The sequence below is a fragment of the Bos indicus genome, chromosome 25 (assembly GCF_029378745.1).
Source record: "Bos indicus isolate NIAB-ARS_2022 breed Sahiwal x Tharparkar chromosome 25, NIAB-ARS_B.indTharparkar_mat_pri_1.0, whole genome shotgun sequence".
NCBI lineage: Eukaryota > Metazoa > Chordata > Mammalia > Artiodactyla > Bovidae > Bos > Bos indicus.
Window position 1 is genome coordinate 2,651,339 of NC_091784.1, and position 16,387 is coordinate 2,667,725.

The window sequence follows — 16,387 nt, forward strand, 5'->3', positions numbered from 1 at the left end:
GGTAGGACTGGCTCGGGGCGGGCACGGCAGGGCTTCTCGAGGCGGCTGACGCACTGCGCAGTGCGGGGCTGCGCTGACTCAGTCGCTTCTCCTCAGCCCCTCGCCCTAGTGCTGGCACAGGAAACCTGGCTTTGGGGTCATGCTCCCTCCTTAGCTGCCCGGCTCTGGGTCGGTATGGACTCAGCAGGCGAGCCTCCACCCTTCAGGACACTTCAGAGCCCGTGTGCACATGGGGTCCCTCACTGGTCTCTCCCTTGGGCCTGGCAGGGAGGAGCTCAGAATTCTCCCGGCTCCTGAGGGCTGGTCGAGGCCCCTCCTCTGGGCCGGGGCCTGACTCAGGCAGGGGCTTCTGCACAGGGGTCCTGTCTGCCCTTGCCCACCTGCCTTGCCGGGGGAGCTCCCCGGGGGAGCTACTGGGGCAGCTTCTGTGGATGCTGGAATGCTCAGGTGGGCACTCCAAGGGGCCAGGTGCCCCCCATCTTGACCCCTGGGAGTCCATGAAGAGACAGACCCCTGTGTCAGGGCACTCAATGTCCCTCTCCAGCCGGCTCGATGGGAGGGGGTGGCTCAGAGCCCCGGGGAGGAGAGCCTTGGGCCAGGCCCTGCTGGGGAGCCGCTGTGCCCTCTCATGGGGAAACCCGGTGCCCAGAGGCCATGTGAGTCCTGGACGGGCCGCACCCAGCAGCACATCTGTGTCCTTCCAGATTCTGCGGTGGTCCTGGAGGAGGGAGGTCCAGGTGAGGCTGGTTTGTCTGCAGAGCCTCCCGAGTTGGAAGATTTTGAGGCGACACTGGGCTCCGACGGGCGCTGTGGGCGCAGCGACGCTTTCAGCAGGGTGAGTGCAGGCGGGGGAGCCACCTGAGGGGCCTGTAGGTGCTGTCACCCCCTGCTGGGGGTACGGCGGGGCTGAGCCACCGTAGGCTGGTTTGCTTTGCACTTCCGCTGCTCTCCCATCCCTGTGCATGTCCCTGTTGTGGGGCAGCCTGAGGTCCCCCGCAGTGGTCCGCCCGGGGTTTTAGCCCCTCCATGCCAGCATCCTGTAGCCTGGGGCCTTGGCTCCACTGCTGAGCGAAGGGCACGGGAAGTGCTTTCGGGGAAGGGGAACCACTAGCTCCGTGCTGGCCGCTCTGAGGCCCTGGGTGGGGATGGGTGGGGCCTTATTTCTCCAGGTAAACCTGGGTGGGCTCTGCGGTGCCTCCTGGTGAGCATTTCTTTTGGATCCATTCTTCCCAGTCATCTTCCACCTCCAGCCAGGAGGAGAAGTCATTCCATGCCGAGGAGTTGCCTCCTGGGGGCATCCCCATCGAGCGGGCGGTCTCGGAGGGCTCCCGGGCCTCCGTGGACCTCGCCTTCCAGCCCTCTCAGCCCCTGAGCAAGTCCAGCTCGTCGCCTGAACTGCAGACCCTGCAGGACATCCTGGGGGACCCCGGGGACAAGGCTGAGGTTGGCCGGCTGAGCCCCGAGGCCAAGGCCCGGTCGCAGTCAGGGATCCTGGACGGGGAAGGTGCCGCCTGGTCAGCCCCGGGTGAGGAACGCCGGGGTCGGGGCCCTGCCCAGCCAGAGGGCCCCCTGCCTTCCAGCTGTCCTCGCTCCCCCAGCGGGCTGCGGCCCCGAGGCTACACCATCTCGGATTCGGCCCCGTCACGCAGGGGCAAGAGGGTGGAGAGGGATGCCTTCAAGAACCGAGCAGGGACCTCCAACACCGAGAAGGTGCCAGGCATCAACCCCAGGTGAGCCCTGCCCTCCTGGTGCTCCCGTGGGGGCCTGGGGCCGGCGGGGCCTAGGCAGGGTAGGCTGGCCACAGAGACCAGGCTCCTCGGTGACCGCACTCTGGGCCCCTCACCCTTGGGCTGTGATTGCTGGCCGAGACTTCACCTGTCTTCTCCCCACCGCAGCTTCGTGTTCCTGCAGCTCTACCACTCACCGTTCTTTGGTGACGAGTCCAACAAGCCAATCCTTTTGCCTAACGAGGTAGGTGGGTCCTCTCTCCCCCGCAGGGCCCCCTGGAGCCCGGCTGCAGGAGCACAGTGGGCTGAGTCCCCAGCTGGGCAGTGGGGGCTGCAGCCCAGCTCCCGGAGGCCGGCGAGAGGAGAGGCCTCTCCCGGACAGCGACTGGCTGGGCAGGGCTGGAGGAGGGGACTTTTCTGCCCTGGGCTCAGACTGGGGTTTATGGCTACAGTCTTTCGAACGATCAGTGCAGCTCCTTGATCAGATCCCGTCGTACGACACGCACAAGATCGCGGTCCTGTACGTGGGAGAAGGCCAGGTGAGGCTTCCGGGCTGGCAGGGGCGGCCTGGGTGCTGGGCAGAGAGGGTGGCCACCCTGCTGGGGGTGGGATTCTTGTCCTCCGCAGAGCTGGGTTCTGGAGGAGCCGCTAATGTCAGGTGTTCATGGAGCTCCCTTCCCTCCGGAACTCAGGAGTGAGATTGACAAGCTGGGTGTGAGCACAGAGCACTTGGGGGGTGGGTTGTCACTGACCCCAGGGAGGTGACTCTGAACAGAGATGTGGAGGAAGTGAGGACTCGCAGAGGAGTGCCGGGCAGGGGTGGCGAGGGGACAGGACGTGATGAGGGGCGTGGTGGCACCCCTCGAGGCGGGCAGTTCCCAGCGCAGGGTTTGCATCGACTCGACCTGAGTCTCAGAAGCGCCCTGGCTGCCGTGGGCCAAGGGCCAGCTCGAAGGGGGATGGGCAGCCAAGGACTCTGGGTTTTTCTGAGGACAGAGTTGGCCCAGGTCAGTGGCAGATTGGGAGCGGCGGGGCCGGGGGTTGAGGGGGAGGTGATACCCTGGGCAGTGGGTGTGAATCTGCATTGCCTCGGTCAGGTGAATGGCAGAATGGGGGTTGTGCCAAGGCACACTAGTCAGCCTGCCCCTGCCCCCCAGCAGCATCAGGCCCTCGGGGTCCTGTGGGCCTGAGACGGGGGGCAGCCGGGGGTGGCCTGGGAGCTGGTGTTAGCGTGCCTTTATCTCCCCACAGAGCAACAGCGAGCTCGCCATCCTGTCCAACGAGCATGGCTCCTACAGGTACACAGAGTTCCTCACGGGGCTGGGCAAGCTCATCGAGCTCAAGGACTGCCAGCCGGACAAGGTGTACCTGGGCGGCCTGGACGTGTGCGGCGAGGATGGCCAGTTCACCTACTGCTGGCACGACGACATCATGCAAGGTGCGCCCTCCCTGTCCACTGGCCCGTTCCTCGGGAGCCCCCACCTGGCCCGCCCTGCTCAGCTCTGCCCGCCCCACAGCTGTCTTCCACATCGCCACCCTGATGCCCACCAAGGACGTGGACAAGCACCGCTGTGACAAGAAGCGCCACCTGGGCAACGACTTCGTGTCCATCGTCTACAACGACTCTGGCGAGGACTTCAAGTTGGGCACCATCAAGGTGTGCCTGGGGGCCTCGGGGCGGCAGGTGCAGGTCTGGGCCCTGGGCTGAGCGTGGAGGGGGTCGCAGAAAGTGGCCCTCAGCACCACGGTGACCCTGCTCTCGTGTGAGCAGGGCCAATTCAACTTCGTCCACGTGATTATCACGCCCCTGGACTACGAGTGCAACCTGGTGTCTCTGCAGTGCAGGAAAGGTGAGGCGGGGCGGGGGCAGGGGGGCAGGGAGAGGCTCCAGGGCTGAGCCCCACATGAGCGCCGTCTCCCCAGACATGGAGGGCCTTGTGGATACCAGCATGGCCAAGATCGTGTCTGACCGAAACCTGCCCTTCGTGGCCCGCCAGATGGCCCTGCACGCCAATGTGAGCAGAGTTGGCCCCGGGAGGTGGGGGTCAGGCCCGCAGCTGCCCCCACGCAGGGCTCACCGTGCTGCCTGCCCCACCCCAGATGGCCTCGCAGGTGCACCATAGCCGCTCCAATCCCACCGACATTTATCCCTCCAAGTGGATTGCCAGGCTCCGCCACATCAAGCGGCTGCGCCAGCGGGTAGGAGGCTGGGCTGCGGGGGGTTGCCCCACAGAGATGGGGTGGCCAGTCTGAGGAGCGTGTGCCACCCCCTCTGGACTTGCTGCTGAAGCCTGCCCCACCCCCGCCCCCAGATCCGTGAGGAAGCCCACTACTCAAGCGCCAGCCTGCCCCTGATGCAGACACACCCTCCTGGTCATGCCAAGGCTCCGGCACAGGCCCCGGCCGAGTCCACGCCCACCTATGAGACGGGCCAGCGGAAACGCCTGGTCTCCTCTGTGGACGACTTCACTGAGTTCGTGTGAGGCTGTGCAGGGTGGGTACTCGGACCCGTGGGGCTTCTCTGACTCGGACATATCCTGGGCTGTTCCAGCTGTTTGAGCAGCTGTGCTGCCAGACCCTCCCTGCCCCCGTGGCGCTGGGTGATATTTATCTGTGCAAATAAAGCGCTGGTGTGGCCCAGGCCTGTGCACTCAGACACAGACCCCAGAGTGGACACAGATACGGAGCAGTCAGTCAACTCGTTTATTTGACTTCGTCTGTTAGGGGGTGGGATCTAGGCTGTAGCTTCGGCCATGCCCAGTGGAGTGGGGACAGGGCCTGCCAGGCTGCTGCTGGGGCCTTGCCCTTGAGACAGCCTCACATGTGTATGTGGTCATGCTCACCTCCCCCGGCCCGGGAGCCAGCCCCCGGGCAGAGATCTTACCCCTACCAGCTCTAGGGTCCCAGCCCTCACCCAGACCCGACACCAGCAGGCCTAGACAGGAGGCTAAGGCCATGGTGGTGGCAAGGCCGGCCTGGGGGGGGGGGGGGGGTTCCCCTCCAAAAGCCTTTTCTGCCCAGCACCTGCCAAGGCCAGACATGGATCTGAGAAGCAGCTGCTGCTCCTCCAGCTGGGTGGGCAGGTGTCTGGGGAGAAAAGGACAGCTCTGGCGGTCCCAGCTCCCCTTCAATGTGGGTGACAGTGGGCACAGGCTGCTTCAGCCACCAGATCCCTTGGCTGTATTGAAAAATAAAGCGACGTACAAAAATATATACATTTTAACCCCACATAAATTACAACAGACACACGGCGGCAGCTGGAGGCGAGTGCACTGAGCAGGGACGGAGGAGGTAATAACTTAGGGGAGGACGACAGGAGTGCGGGCCCCTCCCCAGAGCCTGGGGCCTTGGCAGGGGAGACATCAACCAGGAGGGGGCCGGGCACAGCCCGCTGTACCTGAGGACTCGGGAAATAAATAGCGTCTGAGGCCGGGCACTCATCCAGCACTGCTGTGTCCTCCCACAGGAGTGGGAGGGGACCCTGGGTCCGAGCTGGCCACGTGGCCTCTGTAAAGTGCTGAAGCCCACCGAGAGCCTGCCTGCTCTCTGGGGACCTGCGTGCAGCTGTTCTGCCTGGCCCGCGACTGAGGGTGGCAGAAGGTGATAATACTGAGCGGTGTCTGCTCTGGCTCCGAGGGGCCAGAGGGGAGCCACGGGCGCGCCCTGGGGAGAGGGGAGCCCAGAGGCCCTGGCACTAAGAGCTGCTGGGGTGGATCTTGTTTTTGGCCCGCAGTGATGCTCTGCTGGGGCCTGTAGACAGGCCGATGCCTCGACTGGCCCGGGCAAGGCGGCTGGGCAGGACGGGCCGCAGGCCTGGGGAGGGGCTGGGGGGCTGGGAGGCCAAGGGCGCACTGCTCCTGCGGCCGTGCAGGCACTGCAGCCGCCGCTCCAGCTGATAGACGTCCTCTGTGGCCTGGTTGAGCCGATCAAACTGGGTGAGTAGGGCCTCAAACACAGCATGGAGGCGGGAGGGCTCGGGCTCCAGCTCTCGAGGCCCCAGCCGGCCCAGGCCCAAGCTCAGCCCCTCCAGCTGGCTGGAGGAGGTGGAGGGGCGGGAGGCATCAGAGCCCCCGCTGGGTGGGGGCACGTCTGGAGAAGCCTTGGAGCCCCGGGATGAGCGGGAGGGCAGCGGCTCCATCCCTTCAAAGCGGACTTTGTGGCGGAACTGGGGGCGGCACAGGGGCTCGGTCAGTCCGGCTGCGCCCTGGGCTCTGCTGGGCCCAGGGTGCGTCCCTCTCCCCCCCTGGGCCGTACCCACCTCCTTGACCTTGCTGAAGCCCATCCAGAGGCGCAGGCGGCGCAGGAACAGCTCCACCATCTCGTAGTCCTGCGGCTCCCAGGCAGGGCGGTATAGCTCCCCACGCAGAGTGTGGTACCGCCACCGCAGAAGAACAGACCCCAGCCTCAGGGCCCCCCACAGACGCAGAGCCCAGAGCCCCGTGCACAGCATGGGGGACAGGCGCCAGGACTCCGCAGGGCACAGGGCAGGAACCCCGGTCCCGGGGCACAGCACCAGGAGGGCCTGGGCAGCGCTCCGAAGCGAGTCCACACAGGAGGAAACCAACTGCGGGGGAGGGGAAACGAGTGAGGGGCGGGCCCGGGATCAGCCGCCTTCCCACGGCGCCCCCCACCGGACCTACCAGGACAGCAAGCTGCGCGTAGGCTGCGGCGAGTACCACCAGGCCTAAGGCTGCCCCCGCGAGCTCCGGCAGCGCCCGGCACAGTGTCTTCCCGAAAACCGACCACTGGCGCACAAAGCGCAGCTGCTGGGCGGCCTGCGAACACAGGGCGTCAGCCGACTAACCCTGCCAACGCTGTCCGCCCCGCCCCACCGGTTCAGCCCTCACCTTGACCAAGAGCAGGAAGAGCAGCGAGGCGGTCAGGCCGCGAGCCACGGCGCTCAGTTGAGCCACCTGTTCGAAGCTGGTGAAGCGGCGCGGGCGGCGGCGCAGGAAGCGGGTCCACTGGCGGTCGGCGGCGCCCAGCTGGGCCAAACGCACCAGCGCCGCGGCTGCCGTCAGCACCACCAGCAGCCACCGCGCCCAGGTCCCAGCCCGTGTGGCGCGCGCGCGCCCCTCCCTGCGCCAGGCACGCACCTCGGCCACCGAGAAGTACACCGCGAACAGGAGCAGGCTCACCTGGTGGGGCGGGGCGGAGCCGAGGCGGGGTCAGGCCCGTGGAGGGCGGGGCCACGGCCCTGGGGCGGGCCCTGGAGGGCGGGGTCAGGTCCATGGAAGGAGGGCGGGGCGGGGCCTACCGAGGTGAGCAGCGGCAGAGAGAGGCCAGCGCTGAGCCGCCGCAGCGCGAACGGGCGGACGCTAAGCGCTGCCACTGCGTGTCCGGCAGCCGGGAACTCCAGGCGCAGCGTGACGGCGGCGTGCAGCCCCACGGCTGGGCTGTAGCGCGTCAGTTCCACAAACACGGCGCGGCTTCTGCGCGGAGGGCACGGGCAGGGGCCAGGAGTCGGAGGGGGCAGCGCTGGGAGAGGCCGGTGCTCTCCAAAGGGGTTCGGGCAGCAGGTGTCGTGGGGACGGGGCGGCGCGTGCAGGGAGTGGGCGGCGGGGCCCACCTGTTGTCGATCCAGTTGTGCAGCTGCAGGAAGCCCAGCTGTGCACGGCTCTCCTCCAGGCTGGGACCCAGCTCCTGCACGTAGCCCCCGCTGTCGTACACGGCACAGGAGCCCCAGGACCACACGCTGCAGGGAGGGGCGACGTCAGCGCCCGTGCCCCAGCAAGCTCCTCTGAAGGGCTGTCCCTGCCCCCCGGCACCCCGGCCGCCCTCCAGGCTCACCCCAGCAGGTCTGGCGCCGAGTAGGCCCAGATCTCAGAGCTGTTTAGAGCAGCACTCCCCCAGCCAACACCATAGTCACTGGTGCTGAAGCCACTCGAGGCAGCTGAGCACGCAGGGTTCCTGGAGCCAGGCGGTTGCGGGCAGAGCGCTGAAAGCAGAGGGTTCAGGGCCCTGCCTGTTCACCAGCCTCCGGGCCAAGCTCGGCAGGGCTCACTGAACCCGCCCAGCACCCCAGGAAGTAGGTGTCACTGTCTGCACATCAGGAGACCCAGGCAGGCCGTCACCCAGCTGGGGGTGTTGGATCCAGACTCCGGCAAAGGCTTCCCTTTGGAAACAAGTTAGGCTAAGTGCCAGGGCGCCCCTCAGCTACTCACCTTCCTGCAGCCGCACCTGCCGCAGCCGTGGGGGCCCCAGCTCCGGCCTGGACTGGTTCCCGTGGATGTAGGGGAGCAGAACGTGGGACATCCACGGCCAAAACTCGTCAGACCTGCCCACCCCAGACCCAAAGTCGGTCACATGGCCGTCCCTCACAGCCCGGCCCCCCCGGGGTGAGAGGCCCAGGGCACACTGCTACCAGTCCTGGCCGGGTCAGTGGGAGGCGGCCAGTGCTGCCCACAGGAGGAGGCACGGCCTGGGCTTCCTGACACTCAGGGCTGGTGAAGCTGTGCTGGGCCTGTCCTGTGTCCTCTCCCCATGGCCAGCAGCACCCACTCCAGTTCTGATGACCAGAAATGGATCGAGACGCTTCCCAACACCCCCGAGGGGCTGCACTGCACCAAGGGCAGGGTTGAGGTGGACCCTGGCTGGCATAAGCACCACCCTGGCCCGGAGGACAGACCTGTGCCTGCACACAGGGCGTCCGTACCGGGTGATGGCCAGGAAGGCCTGGCTGTCCAGCTCCTGCTTGATGGCGCTCTGCAGGCGGTAGGCATGGTTGTGGCACGAGGTATCCCCGTAGTTGGCCAGCAGTGTCACCAGCAGGAAGAACATGTAAACCAGGAGGCCCTGGGGGGCAGGGATGGCCCTGGGGTCAGCCAAACCCAGTCTGGCGCCCCATGGGTGCAGCCTGTGACAGAGCGTGGCTTCCACACACTGGGCAGCAAAGTGCCCAAAGCCAGAAAGGCTGGTGCTGAGAGCCAGGCCTGTGGGCACACATGGTCTGCAAAGGCCAAGAAGCCACACCAGGGCCCCACGAGGCTGGGCAGGAGAAGGTCACAGGAGGGGCGGAGCCCGCAGAGCTCTAGGCCACCCGCAGAAAGGCCTTCTGTGCTCAGGAGGAGGACGCATTGAGGTTTTTGAGAAAGGTGGGCCCTTCTGGAAGGTGCTGCCTGTGCCAGGAGGCCGGGAAGGGAGGCCACGCGCCAGCATGGGGCCCGAGCTCACCCGCAGCATCCTGTGCAGCCTCTTGACCTTCCGGGCTTCCTCCTTCGCCAGGAAGAGCGCAAAGCCGTGGGGCGGCCGCACGCGGGGCACACGCTCGCTCACGGGTGTCACGGCCGGGCTCTCCACTAGGGTGTCATCTTCATCAGGGTGCAGCCGCTTGGCCACCAGGGCGAAGTACAGCGCCTCCAGCAGGACCTGGGCCAGGGCTGGCATCAGAGGGGCCCATGGCAGCCAGAGGCTGGCGGGGTGGCCCCCTGCACCCTTCTCACCTTGAGCGGCTCCCAGCAGAGGAACGAGGCCAGGAAGCTGGAGCCGCTTGAGAGGAGCCACATGACAGACACGCTGGGGGGGAAGCTGGCGCCGACCCACCCTGACACGCCCATGGCCACGGCCACCAGGAGCAGGCTGAGCCCGTGGGCCAGGGGCGCACACCAGGCTGGCAGCAGCCGCTTCCGCAGACCCTCCACCAGCCCTAGGAAGGCAGACAGATGGGTCAGCAGCAGCTCAGAAGAGCGGGAGGCTGTCCTGGGACTTGGGCGCGCACCTGTCCTGGGGAGCCTGGCTGGCGGGGGCTGTTCCCACGTCAGGCCTGGGCTGGGCAGCCTCGTGTCCCCCAGGCTCCGCAGCATCGCAGGCTGGGTCTTCTCGCCAGGGGCACTGCACCTGAGGCAAGATGGAGGTACTCGCCCGTCAGCGGCATACTGCTCAGGGGCACAACCAGCCCCCTCTGGCCTCTGTGGAAAGAGGACGCCACCCCAGGCCAGGCAGAGGGTGCCGGGCCTGCTGGCTGCTCGGGGGTGCTCGCCTCACAGTACTGGGACCAACGCCCGTCCTTCCTGCCACCGTTCCAGCAGCTGTTGCCCCACAGCACTGCACCTCCCCACCACTGCCCCTGGAACCCGGCACTCACAGGCCAGCGAGCAGGTCCGTTTCTCCCTGCGTGTCCTGGGTGGGGGCCAGGCTGCCGGCCCCTTCAGCCAGGATCTGCCGGATCAGGTTCTCATCTGTAGGGGGCAGGACAGGTCAGCCCAGAGCCCTCCTGGGGGCCCGGGCAGTGCCTCCCTACCCCGCGCACCTGAAGCGGAGAAATACTTGGCGGGCGAGGAAGGGCTGACCAGGGAGAGACTGTCCTCCTCTGGGCCTGGCGTGAGGCCCATCCGGCCCCGAGCCAGCCGCTGCAGGGCACTGCCCATGACAGACGGGTCACTCAGCAAGTCTGGCCAGCTGAGGGTGCCTTCGCTGGATGGCCAGCACACCAGGCTGCAGGCAACAGTCAGCAAGGGGTGCCCGGGCACATGATTGCACACACACCCAACCCAAGTCCTGTCACAAGGCTCTAAGCAAATGCTCCCAGGACAGGCGTGTAACACACGGATGAGTACATGTGACCCACATGACACACGGAGGAGAACATGTAAGCCACAGGACACATGGAAGAGGACAAGTGACCCACACAACACGTGGAGGAGGACATGTGACGCCCACGACATGGACAAGGACACACGACACCCACGTCACGGACGAGAACACGCGACGCCCACGACATGGATGAGGACACACAACGCAACCCTCGCGAGGCACATCTGACCCACACAGGAAACAGCTCATGCTTTCTTTAGGGACCCCACCTTTTAGAATCCTCCAGAAATAAGTCCTGTTTCATTTGTCCAGCAAACGCCTGTTGAGAAAGATATAGAGCCTGATCCCAGAGTGCCCAGGCCGCAGCCCCACCCGGGCAGGCCCCGGGGAGCCCGCACCTCGCCACCGAGTCCCGGGAAGGCGAGCATGGAGCTGTCCAGCATGGACGAGTCCAGGCAGCTGTCCACATCCAGTGCCTGCGGGCCTGCGGGGGTGGGGCTTGGGCCCCCTGCCACCTGCGGGAGAGGCAGGTGTAAGCGGGACACAACTTGGGGCCCCATTTGGGGAGGCGTGCCCGCCCCAGCAAGCAGAGTCTGCAGCAGTGCTGTCCTGAGAACCTTCTAGAACCACACGTGCGCTCTACACCTACAGACTCCATCATAGGAGCCACTTGCCACGTGCCGCCAACATGGAGCGCCAGGAGTGACTCCTGTGACCCAGAAGCTGGAGTTGTATCTAACTTGAATCAGCGTAACCGTGGATGGCCACACAGAGACAAGGACGACCCTACCAGGCTGCTGGCCGAGGCGTGTAGCCTTTGCTGAGCGCTGCGTGAGGTCTCTGTCTGGCTCTGGCCTCAGGGAAGAGTCAGGAGGCGCCCGTCAGGTTTTATCGAGCCCATGTGGGACTGGTGCTGCTCTTTCCGTGACCGCTCGGGAGACTCACCAGTGAGGCCACCTGGGCTGTTCTTGGAGGTTTTAAGTGACCTCCCACTGCCGCGCTGGCCCGGGGTCTGCTCAGACTTTGTCCTCGGGTTGGTTTTTCTCAGAACCTGCGGCCTGTCATCCAGGGAGCCCGTCCCTGCCTGCTCAGTGATCTGAGGTACGGGCATCGGCAGCTCACAGGGCCTGTTCATGCCTGACTTTGACGTGTTCTAGGTGCTGACCCCTTCTGGCCCCCCTGGACAGCCCGGCCATGCTCAGGAGCCCCACGCACCCACCTTGCTCCGGGACATGCGAAAGAGGAACAGGATGGCCAGGTAGACTGGGTAGACGACCAGGCTGGACACCAGGCCAACAGCGACGGTGTCCAGGCTCAGTGGGGCCAGGCTGGACACAGGGCCCTGGCTGCGGGAGAGGACACATGGGCTGGCTTGAGGGGCGGTGGTGGTGGGGGGTGCCAAGGCAGGCGGGTGGGCGCCGCAGCACGCACCTGTGGGCGCTGTCCCCCACAGCCCCGTACCACACGGCATTAGCACCCAGGAAGAGGCCGACGAGGAGGACGCAGCACGTGGCGCGCTGCACGCGCGTGAAGCGGCTCCGAGGTGGCCGGTCCCACATGGAGAGCCAGACGTGCTTGTCGAAGAAGCCGCGCTGCAGCTCGGCCACCAGGAGGCGCTGGAACCGCCACAGCGCCGCGTCGCCTGAGGGGGACAGGCGGGCTTCAGGAGACCCCAGGCCAAGCATTGGTTTGTTTCGCTGCGGCTGCCAGGAGGGGTCTTACTTGCAGCAAGCACCTCCTTCTCCACCAGGCCCCCGTTGGCCTCCATCTCCACCGACAGCCAGTCGTTGACCAGGAAGAAGGTGCTGCGGGCACTCTGCAGGTCCCGGACGATGACGTGCTGCAGGAACCAGGCGGGGCTCAGCCCTGTGAGAGCAGGCAGGTGGTCAGGGCCGGTGGGCAGTCAGGGCCAGTGGGCGGTAGGCAGTCGGTCAGGGCCAGTGGGTGGTAGGCAGGTGGGGCAGACAGGGCAGGGCGGGCAGTGGGCAGTCAGGGCCGGCGGGCTGTGGGTGTGCAGGGCAGGCAGTGGGCCCCACCTTTGTTGTCGTGCCACACACGGATCTTCCACAGGCGGCCCAGGCTGTGCGGGGTGGCAATCTGGAAGACGTCCAGGCTGTTGCGCTGGAAGGCTCCATCCCCATCCAGGTGTCGGTGGCCACTGCGGCCATCTGCCCCATACAGCATGATGCCCACGTGAGCCGTGGTCCCTGGAGCACAGGCGGACAGGGGCGCAACTCTGGGTTTCTGTCCACGGATGCTGACCCCGGCACGTCTGCCTGTTGATCTCTCTTCAACAGGCACGGCCCGATCTCAGGCCCTCAAACTGTTCCATAAACGGCCCCGGTGGCGGTGGAGCATTAACTGCGAGTGACCACATGGGACAGAAGCATGGCTGCCAGCCTGCAGTCTGCTGCGCGAATAAGAGACCCATATGCTGGTGCTGACTGGTGACACCACCCCTTCTAGAGCCTGCTGCTGACCAGTCCCTGCGCACCTGTCTCACACAAACCACCAGGCGCACGTGGTCTCGCCCCCGTGTCGGCCACGATAAACCCACACGACATTTAATGAATGTCACAGAAGGGAACAGAAACACACTTCAGAAATGAAAATTTCCCCGGACTTCCTTGGCAGTCCATTGGTAAAAATCTGCCTTGCAATGAAGGGGGCACAAGTTCGATCCCTGGTCCTGGAAGATTCCACATGCGGTGCGACAACTCGGCCCGGCGCCTCAGTGACGAAGCCCAGGCTCGAGAGCCCGCGAGCTGCAGCGTTGAGTCAGTGCCGGGAGCCTGTGCTCTGCAGCCAGAGAGGAGCACCCACGCCACTAGAGAAAGCCCACACAGCAACCAAGACCTGGGGCAGCTTCAGGATAAACACATAAAAATTTAAGAAAATAAACACTTTCCTAACAAGAGAGGGGACTCGGTGATAAAGATGAAAGCACAGCAAAGAGATGAAAACTGGTACCAAAAAAGTGCACTTTAAATTAAAGGCAAACGCGTAACTGAAGACCTAGCCAACTGTGCAGCTCCTGCCGCCGCCCCAGGCCCTAAAAACACCGCCAGTGGCAACGAGTGGCCGACATGAGCAAGGACACTGGTTGCAACAAAAAGGATGAAGACACCGCGGAGCAACCAATATGGCAAACGCTTCTTCACATGAGACGAGCTCTCAGAGGTGCTTCACAGCAGGAGCGTGGACAATGTGCGCAGTAAAATGACCTCTGGCCGAAACACAAGGACGCCCCTAAGGCGGCGCTCACTGATGGGAACACCGCTGAGACTACTTGCTCAGTTTCCCACAAAGAAACAAGATGCCTGATCTCAGCGTCCAACATGTATGTCGCGCAGTACTGACCCAATGCCAACCTGCTTCTCTGATGGCTATAACTGATGGTCAGAGAGCTAGAGACATTGTGAAATTCACAACATTTCACTCGGATGACCTGCTACCGTTTAGTAATCACCTCCCATACCGATAGGTGGGCTTCCCTGCTGGCTCAGTCAGTAAAGAATACGCCTGCAATGTAGGAGACCCGGGTCGATCCCTGGGTCGGGAAGATCCCCAGGAGAAGGGAATGGCAACCCACTCCAGTATTCTCGCCTGGAGAATCCCATGGACAGAGGAGCCTAGCAGGCTACAGTCCATGGGGCCACTTAGCGACTAAACCACCACACGGTCGATGGCCTGGCTGATCCTGCCCACCTGTGCATGCCAGTGGGACTGCATGCCCACAGGCCACTGTGTGTGAACCTGCCCCGCCGGAAGCCCCTCACCTGAGCCCCGGCCCCAGCCAGTCTTGACCAGGATCTCGTACTTGAAGCGGCCCCCCTTCCCGCAGAACGGGATGGCGCGGACCCGGCGGACGTCCAGCTGGTCCAGCTTACGCAGGATCACGGCCATGACTGCGTAGGTCAGCAGGCACACGGCGCAGGTCAGCAGGACGACGTGGTTGATGCCGGAGGCCGGCTCCTGGGGAGACAGGCCCGTCAGCCCCGAGGCCGCGCACCACGGCACTGGGCCCCCTTCCGTGCGGGCGCGGCGCCACTCACGGGGAAGGTGAACTCAATGCGGCTGGCGGGCACGAAGAGGCTGGCACCGAAGGCGGTGAGGTGGCGGGTGAGACAGACGGCCTCGCGGGGCGAGGTCTCCTCCAGGGGCACCAGCCCCTCCGAGCGCCATGCCATGTGCTCCTCGCTGAAGTACTGGCAGAGCGACGTGTACAGGCCCACGGACACCGCCAGCGCCGACCAGCGGAAGTGGCTGCTCAGGTTCAGGTGGTAGCTCGCGCCCAAGTCGCGGGACCTGGAGGGGGGCGTGTCACGGCCAGGCCCCGCCCCACCCGGCCCCGCCCCGCCGCTCCCACCACGGGGAGCCCACCCGCCGAGGCCGCTGCGCACCGCACCCCGGGGCGATGAAGAAGGTGTAGGGCCTGTGGTCGCCACCCGCCAGGGCCTCCAGGCTGATCTTCTTGCTGGCTGAGCAGTTGTACTCGTTAGGCCGGGGCTCTGAGTGCAGGTAGGCAGCCAGGAAGGGCTCCGGCTCGTCCGGCAGGTACTGTTCTGTGGGCAGGCGGCATGGGCAAGCTCAGACCCCTGCCCGGGCAGCCCACACGCCCTGGGAGCCCACCCCTGTGGCCCTCTGGCCAGGCCCCTAGAGCCCCATGAAGCAGGACACAAGCCTGAACACAGGCCACAAGTTGGGGGTGCCTGTGAGAAACACAGGTTTAGCTGGCCACCCTGCAGCCCCACATGAGTCGGGTGCAGAGAGGAGGAGGCCGCCCACCAACGGCCCCGCTGGCCACGCACCGTCCAGCACTGTGAAGGTGAGCTGCAGGTGCAGCCCCGCCTCGGGGTTGCTGTTCTCAGGGGTGACCACAACGCTGACCGAGGCCCGGGGCTGGATGACGGTGGAGCCGGCAGGGACATACTGGTCCTGGGCAGCCTGGTCCGAGTTGTTGGGGACCTTCACAGTGATGGCGCGCTCCGAGGCCAGCTGCCTGATAGGGATCTGGGCGCCGGCCTGCGTCTGGAAGGCCATGGAGGCCACCTTGGTGGAGACGGTGTAGTTGCTGATGTAGCCAAAGGGGAAGGGGTTGGAGTCCACAAGCAGGATGAGCTGCACCACGTCGCTGAGGTTGGGCAGGGCTGCGCTGAAGGCTTCGGGGATGGAGAAGTGGCAGCCGGGGCCTGGGACGTCACCCTGGCACAGCAGGCTCCGTGGGTCCGAGCGCTTGCCCTGCGCCAGGATCTCCTCGCCTGCCAGTGTCAGGGGCTCCTCGTTGAGCACGCGGGAGCGTGTGAGAATGCCCACGAGGGCAGACGACAGCTGGTAGGCCCTGGATGCCACCAGCAGGGAGGGCGGCTCCGCCCCCAGCTCCGAGGGCTGTGGGCCCTGCACGTCTGAGCTGGCCACATGGATGAGGTCGCCTGTGGGTGGCAGAGGAGGTGGGGGGAGGCAAGTGAGGGGAGGGGTTGTGGGAGGGGTCAAGGGAGAGGAGGGGGCAGAGGTCGGCGGGGCGGCGCACCTGTGATGTTGAGGATGCTGTCTGCGATGGTGGTAGGCGTCCCCGCGCCCGTGGCGGTCTCCGCCTGCAGGATACGCATCATGTCTTCCAGCCTGTGCAGCGTCTTCTTCAGGCATGAGCGGCACACGAGCTCCCGGCTGGACACCTGCAGGGCGCCCACACTGCGTCCAGCCAGCTGGCCAGGCCAGGTGGGGCTCGCCCCGCTCACCCTGCCCCTAGCGCAGCCTTTGCAGGGGGCTCCCTGCCTCCACTGGCCATTCCGAAGCACCCTTCCCGCTGTGTTCTGCAGGATCCACACTGAACACGCCTCCACCCCCAGTCTCTCTCCCAGAAGCCCCTCAGTGACCCTTCCCCACATGCAGGCCAAGTTCAAGGTTGCGTGGCCCCACTAGCCATCCTGGCCCCTCACACACCCGAGCCAGCTACAGAGCAGTTGGTGACCACGGCCAGCGCAGAGATCCCGCACTACCCTCCTGAGGCCTCAGCAACAGCCACCGGCCTCCCCTGACACCATGCCCCCATCAGAACAGAGCCCAGCCCAGCCTGGCCACTGACTCCTGGGCAACGGGGTGGGGACCACAGGCCCGGAGTGGAGCAC

The 16,387-nt window shown here is 65.5% G+C and overlaps 2 protein-coding genes across 21 annotated transcripts in view; one reads left to right on the forward strand and one right to left on the reverse strand.

The window, feature by feature from the left end:
- The window catches only part of TSC2 (TSC complex subunit 2), a 30,911-nt gene extending 26,486 nt beyond the window's left edge, over nucleotides 1–4,425 (forward strand). For all 18 annotated transcript variants that reach the window (XM_019987326.2, XM_019987322.2, XM_019987321.2 and 15 more), the window contains 10 exons: nucleotides 705–835; nucleotides 1,234–1,730; nucleotides 1,896–1,971; nucleotides 2,180–2,266; nucleotides 2,979–3,165; nucleotides 3,245–3,384; nucleotides 3,499–3,577; nucleotides 3,651–3,742; nucleotides 3,828–3,926; nucleotides 4,040–4,425. In XM_019987326.2, coding sequence (XP_019842885.2) covers nucleotides 705–835; nucleotides 1,234–1,730; nucleotides 1,896–1,971; nucleotides 2,180–2,266; nucleotides 2,979–3,165; nucleotides 3,245–3,384; nucleotides 3,499–3,577; nucleotides 3,651–3,742; nucleotides 3,828–3,926; nucleotides 4,040–4,210 — 1,559 coding nt within the window. In that variant the 3' untranslated portion in view covers nucleotides 4,211–4,425. The remainder of the gene's footprint in view (nucleotides 1–704; nucleotides 836–1,233; nucleotides 1,731–1,895; nucleotides 1,972–2,179; nucleotides 2,267–2,978; nucleotides 3,166–3,244; nucleotides 3,385–3,498; nucleotides 3,578–3,650; nucleotides 3,743–3,827; nucleotides 3,927–4,039) is intronic.
- PKD1 (polycystin 1, transient receptor potential channel interacting) overlaps nucleotides 4,417–16,387 on the reverse strand; it is a 39,411-nt gene continuing 27,440 nt past the window's right edge. For 2 of the 3 annotated variants that reach the window (XM_070779436.1, XM_070779438.1), the window contains exons 22-46: nucleotides 15,790–15,934; nucleotides 15,071–15,691; nucleotides 14,668–14,824; nucleotides 14,315–14,567; nucleotides 14,039–14,234; nucleotides 12,296–12,466; nucleotides 11,982–12,125; nucleotides 11,691–11,901; nucleotides 11,479–11,605; nucleotides 10,658–10,774; nucleotides 10,529–10,578; nucleotides 9,976–10,160; nucleotides 9,811–9,904; nucleotides 9,445–9,563; nucleotides 9,170–9,372; nucleotides 8,901–9,095; nucleotides 8,383–8,522; nucleotides 7,892–8,004; nucleotides 7,518–7,665; nucleotides 7,297–7,422; nucleotides 6,985–7,159; nucleotides 6,575–6,865; nucleotides 6,368–6,502; nucleotides 5,986–6,291; nucleotides 4,417–5,892 (exon numbers count right to left, since the gene is read on the reverse strand). In XM_070779436.1, the coding sequence (XP_070635537.1) occupies nucleotides 5,422–5,892; nucleotides 5,986–6,291; nucleotides 6,368–6,502; nucleotides 6,575–6,865; nucleotides 6,985–7,159; nucleotides 7,297–7,422; nucleotides 7,518–7,665; nucleotides 7,892–8,004; nucleotides 8,383–8,522; nucleotides 8,901–9,095; nucleotides 9,170–9,372; nucleotides 9,445–9,563; nucleotides 9,811–9,904; nucleotides 9,976–10,160; nucleotides 10,529–10,578; nucleotides 10,658–10,774; nucleotides 11,479–11,605; nucleotides 11,691–11,901; nucleotides 11,982–12,125; nucleotides 12,296–12,466; nucleotides 14,039–14,234; nucleotides 14,315–14,567; nucleotides 14,668–14,824; nucleotides 15,071–15,691; nucleotides 15,790–15,934 (4,893 nt within the window). In that variant the 3' untranslated portion in view covers nucleotides 4,417–5,421. The remainder of the gene's footprint in view (nucleotides 5,893–5,985; nucleotides 6,292–6,367; nucleotides 6,503–6,574; nucleotides 6,866–6,984; nucleotides 7,160–7,296; nucleotides 7,423–7,517; nucleotides 7,666–7,891; nucleotides 8,005–8,382; nucleotides 8,523–8,900; nucleotides 9,096–9,169; nucleotides 9,373–9,444; nucleotides 9,564–9,810; nucleotides 9,905–9,975; nucleotides 10,161–10,528; nucleotides 10,579–10,657; nucleotides 10,775–11,478; nucleotides 11,606–11,690; nucleotides 11,902–11,981; nucleotides 12,126–12,295; nucleotides 12,467–14,038; nucleotides 14,235–14,314; nucleotides 14,568–14,667; nucleotides 14,825–15,070; nucleotides 15,692–15,789; nucleotides 15,935–16,387) is intronic. The other variant, XM_070779437.1, reaches the window with a different exon arrangement.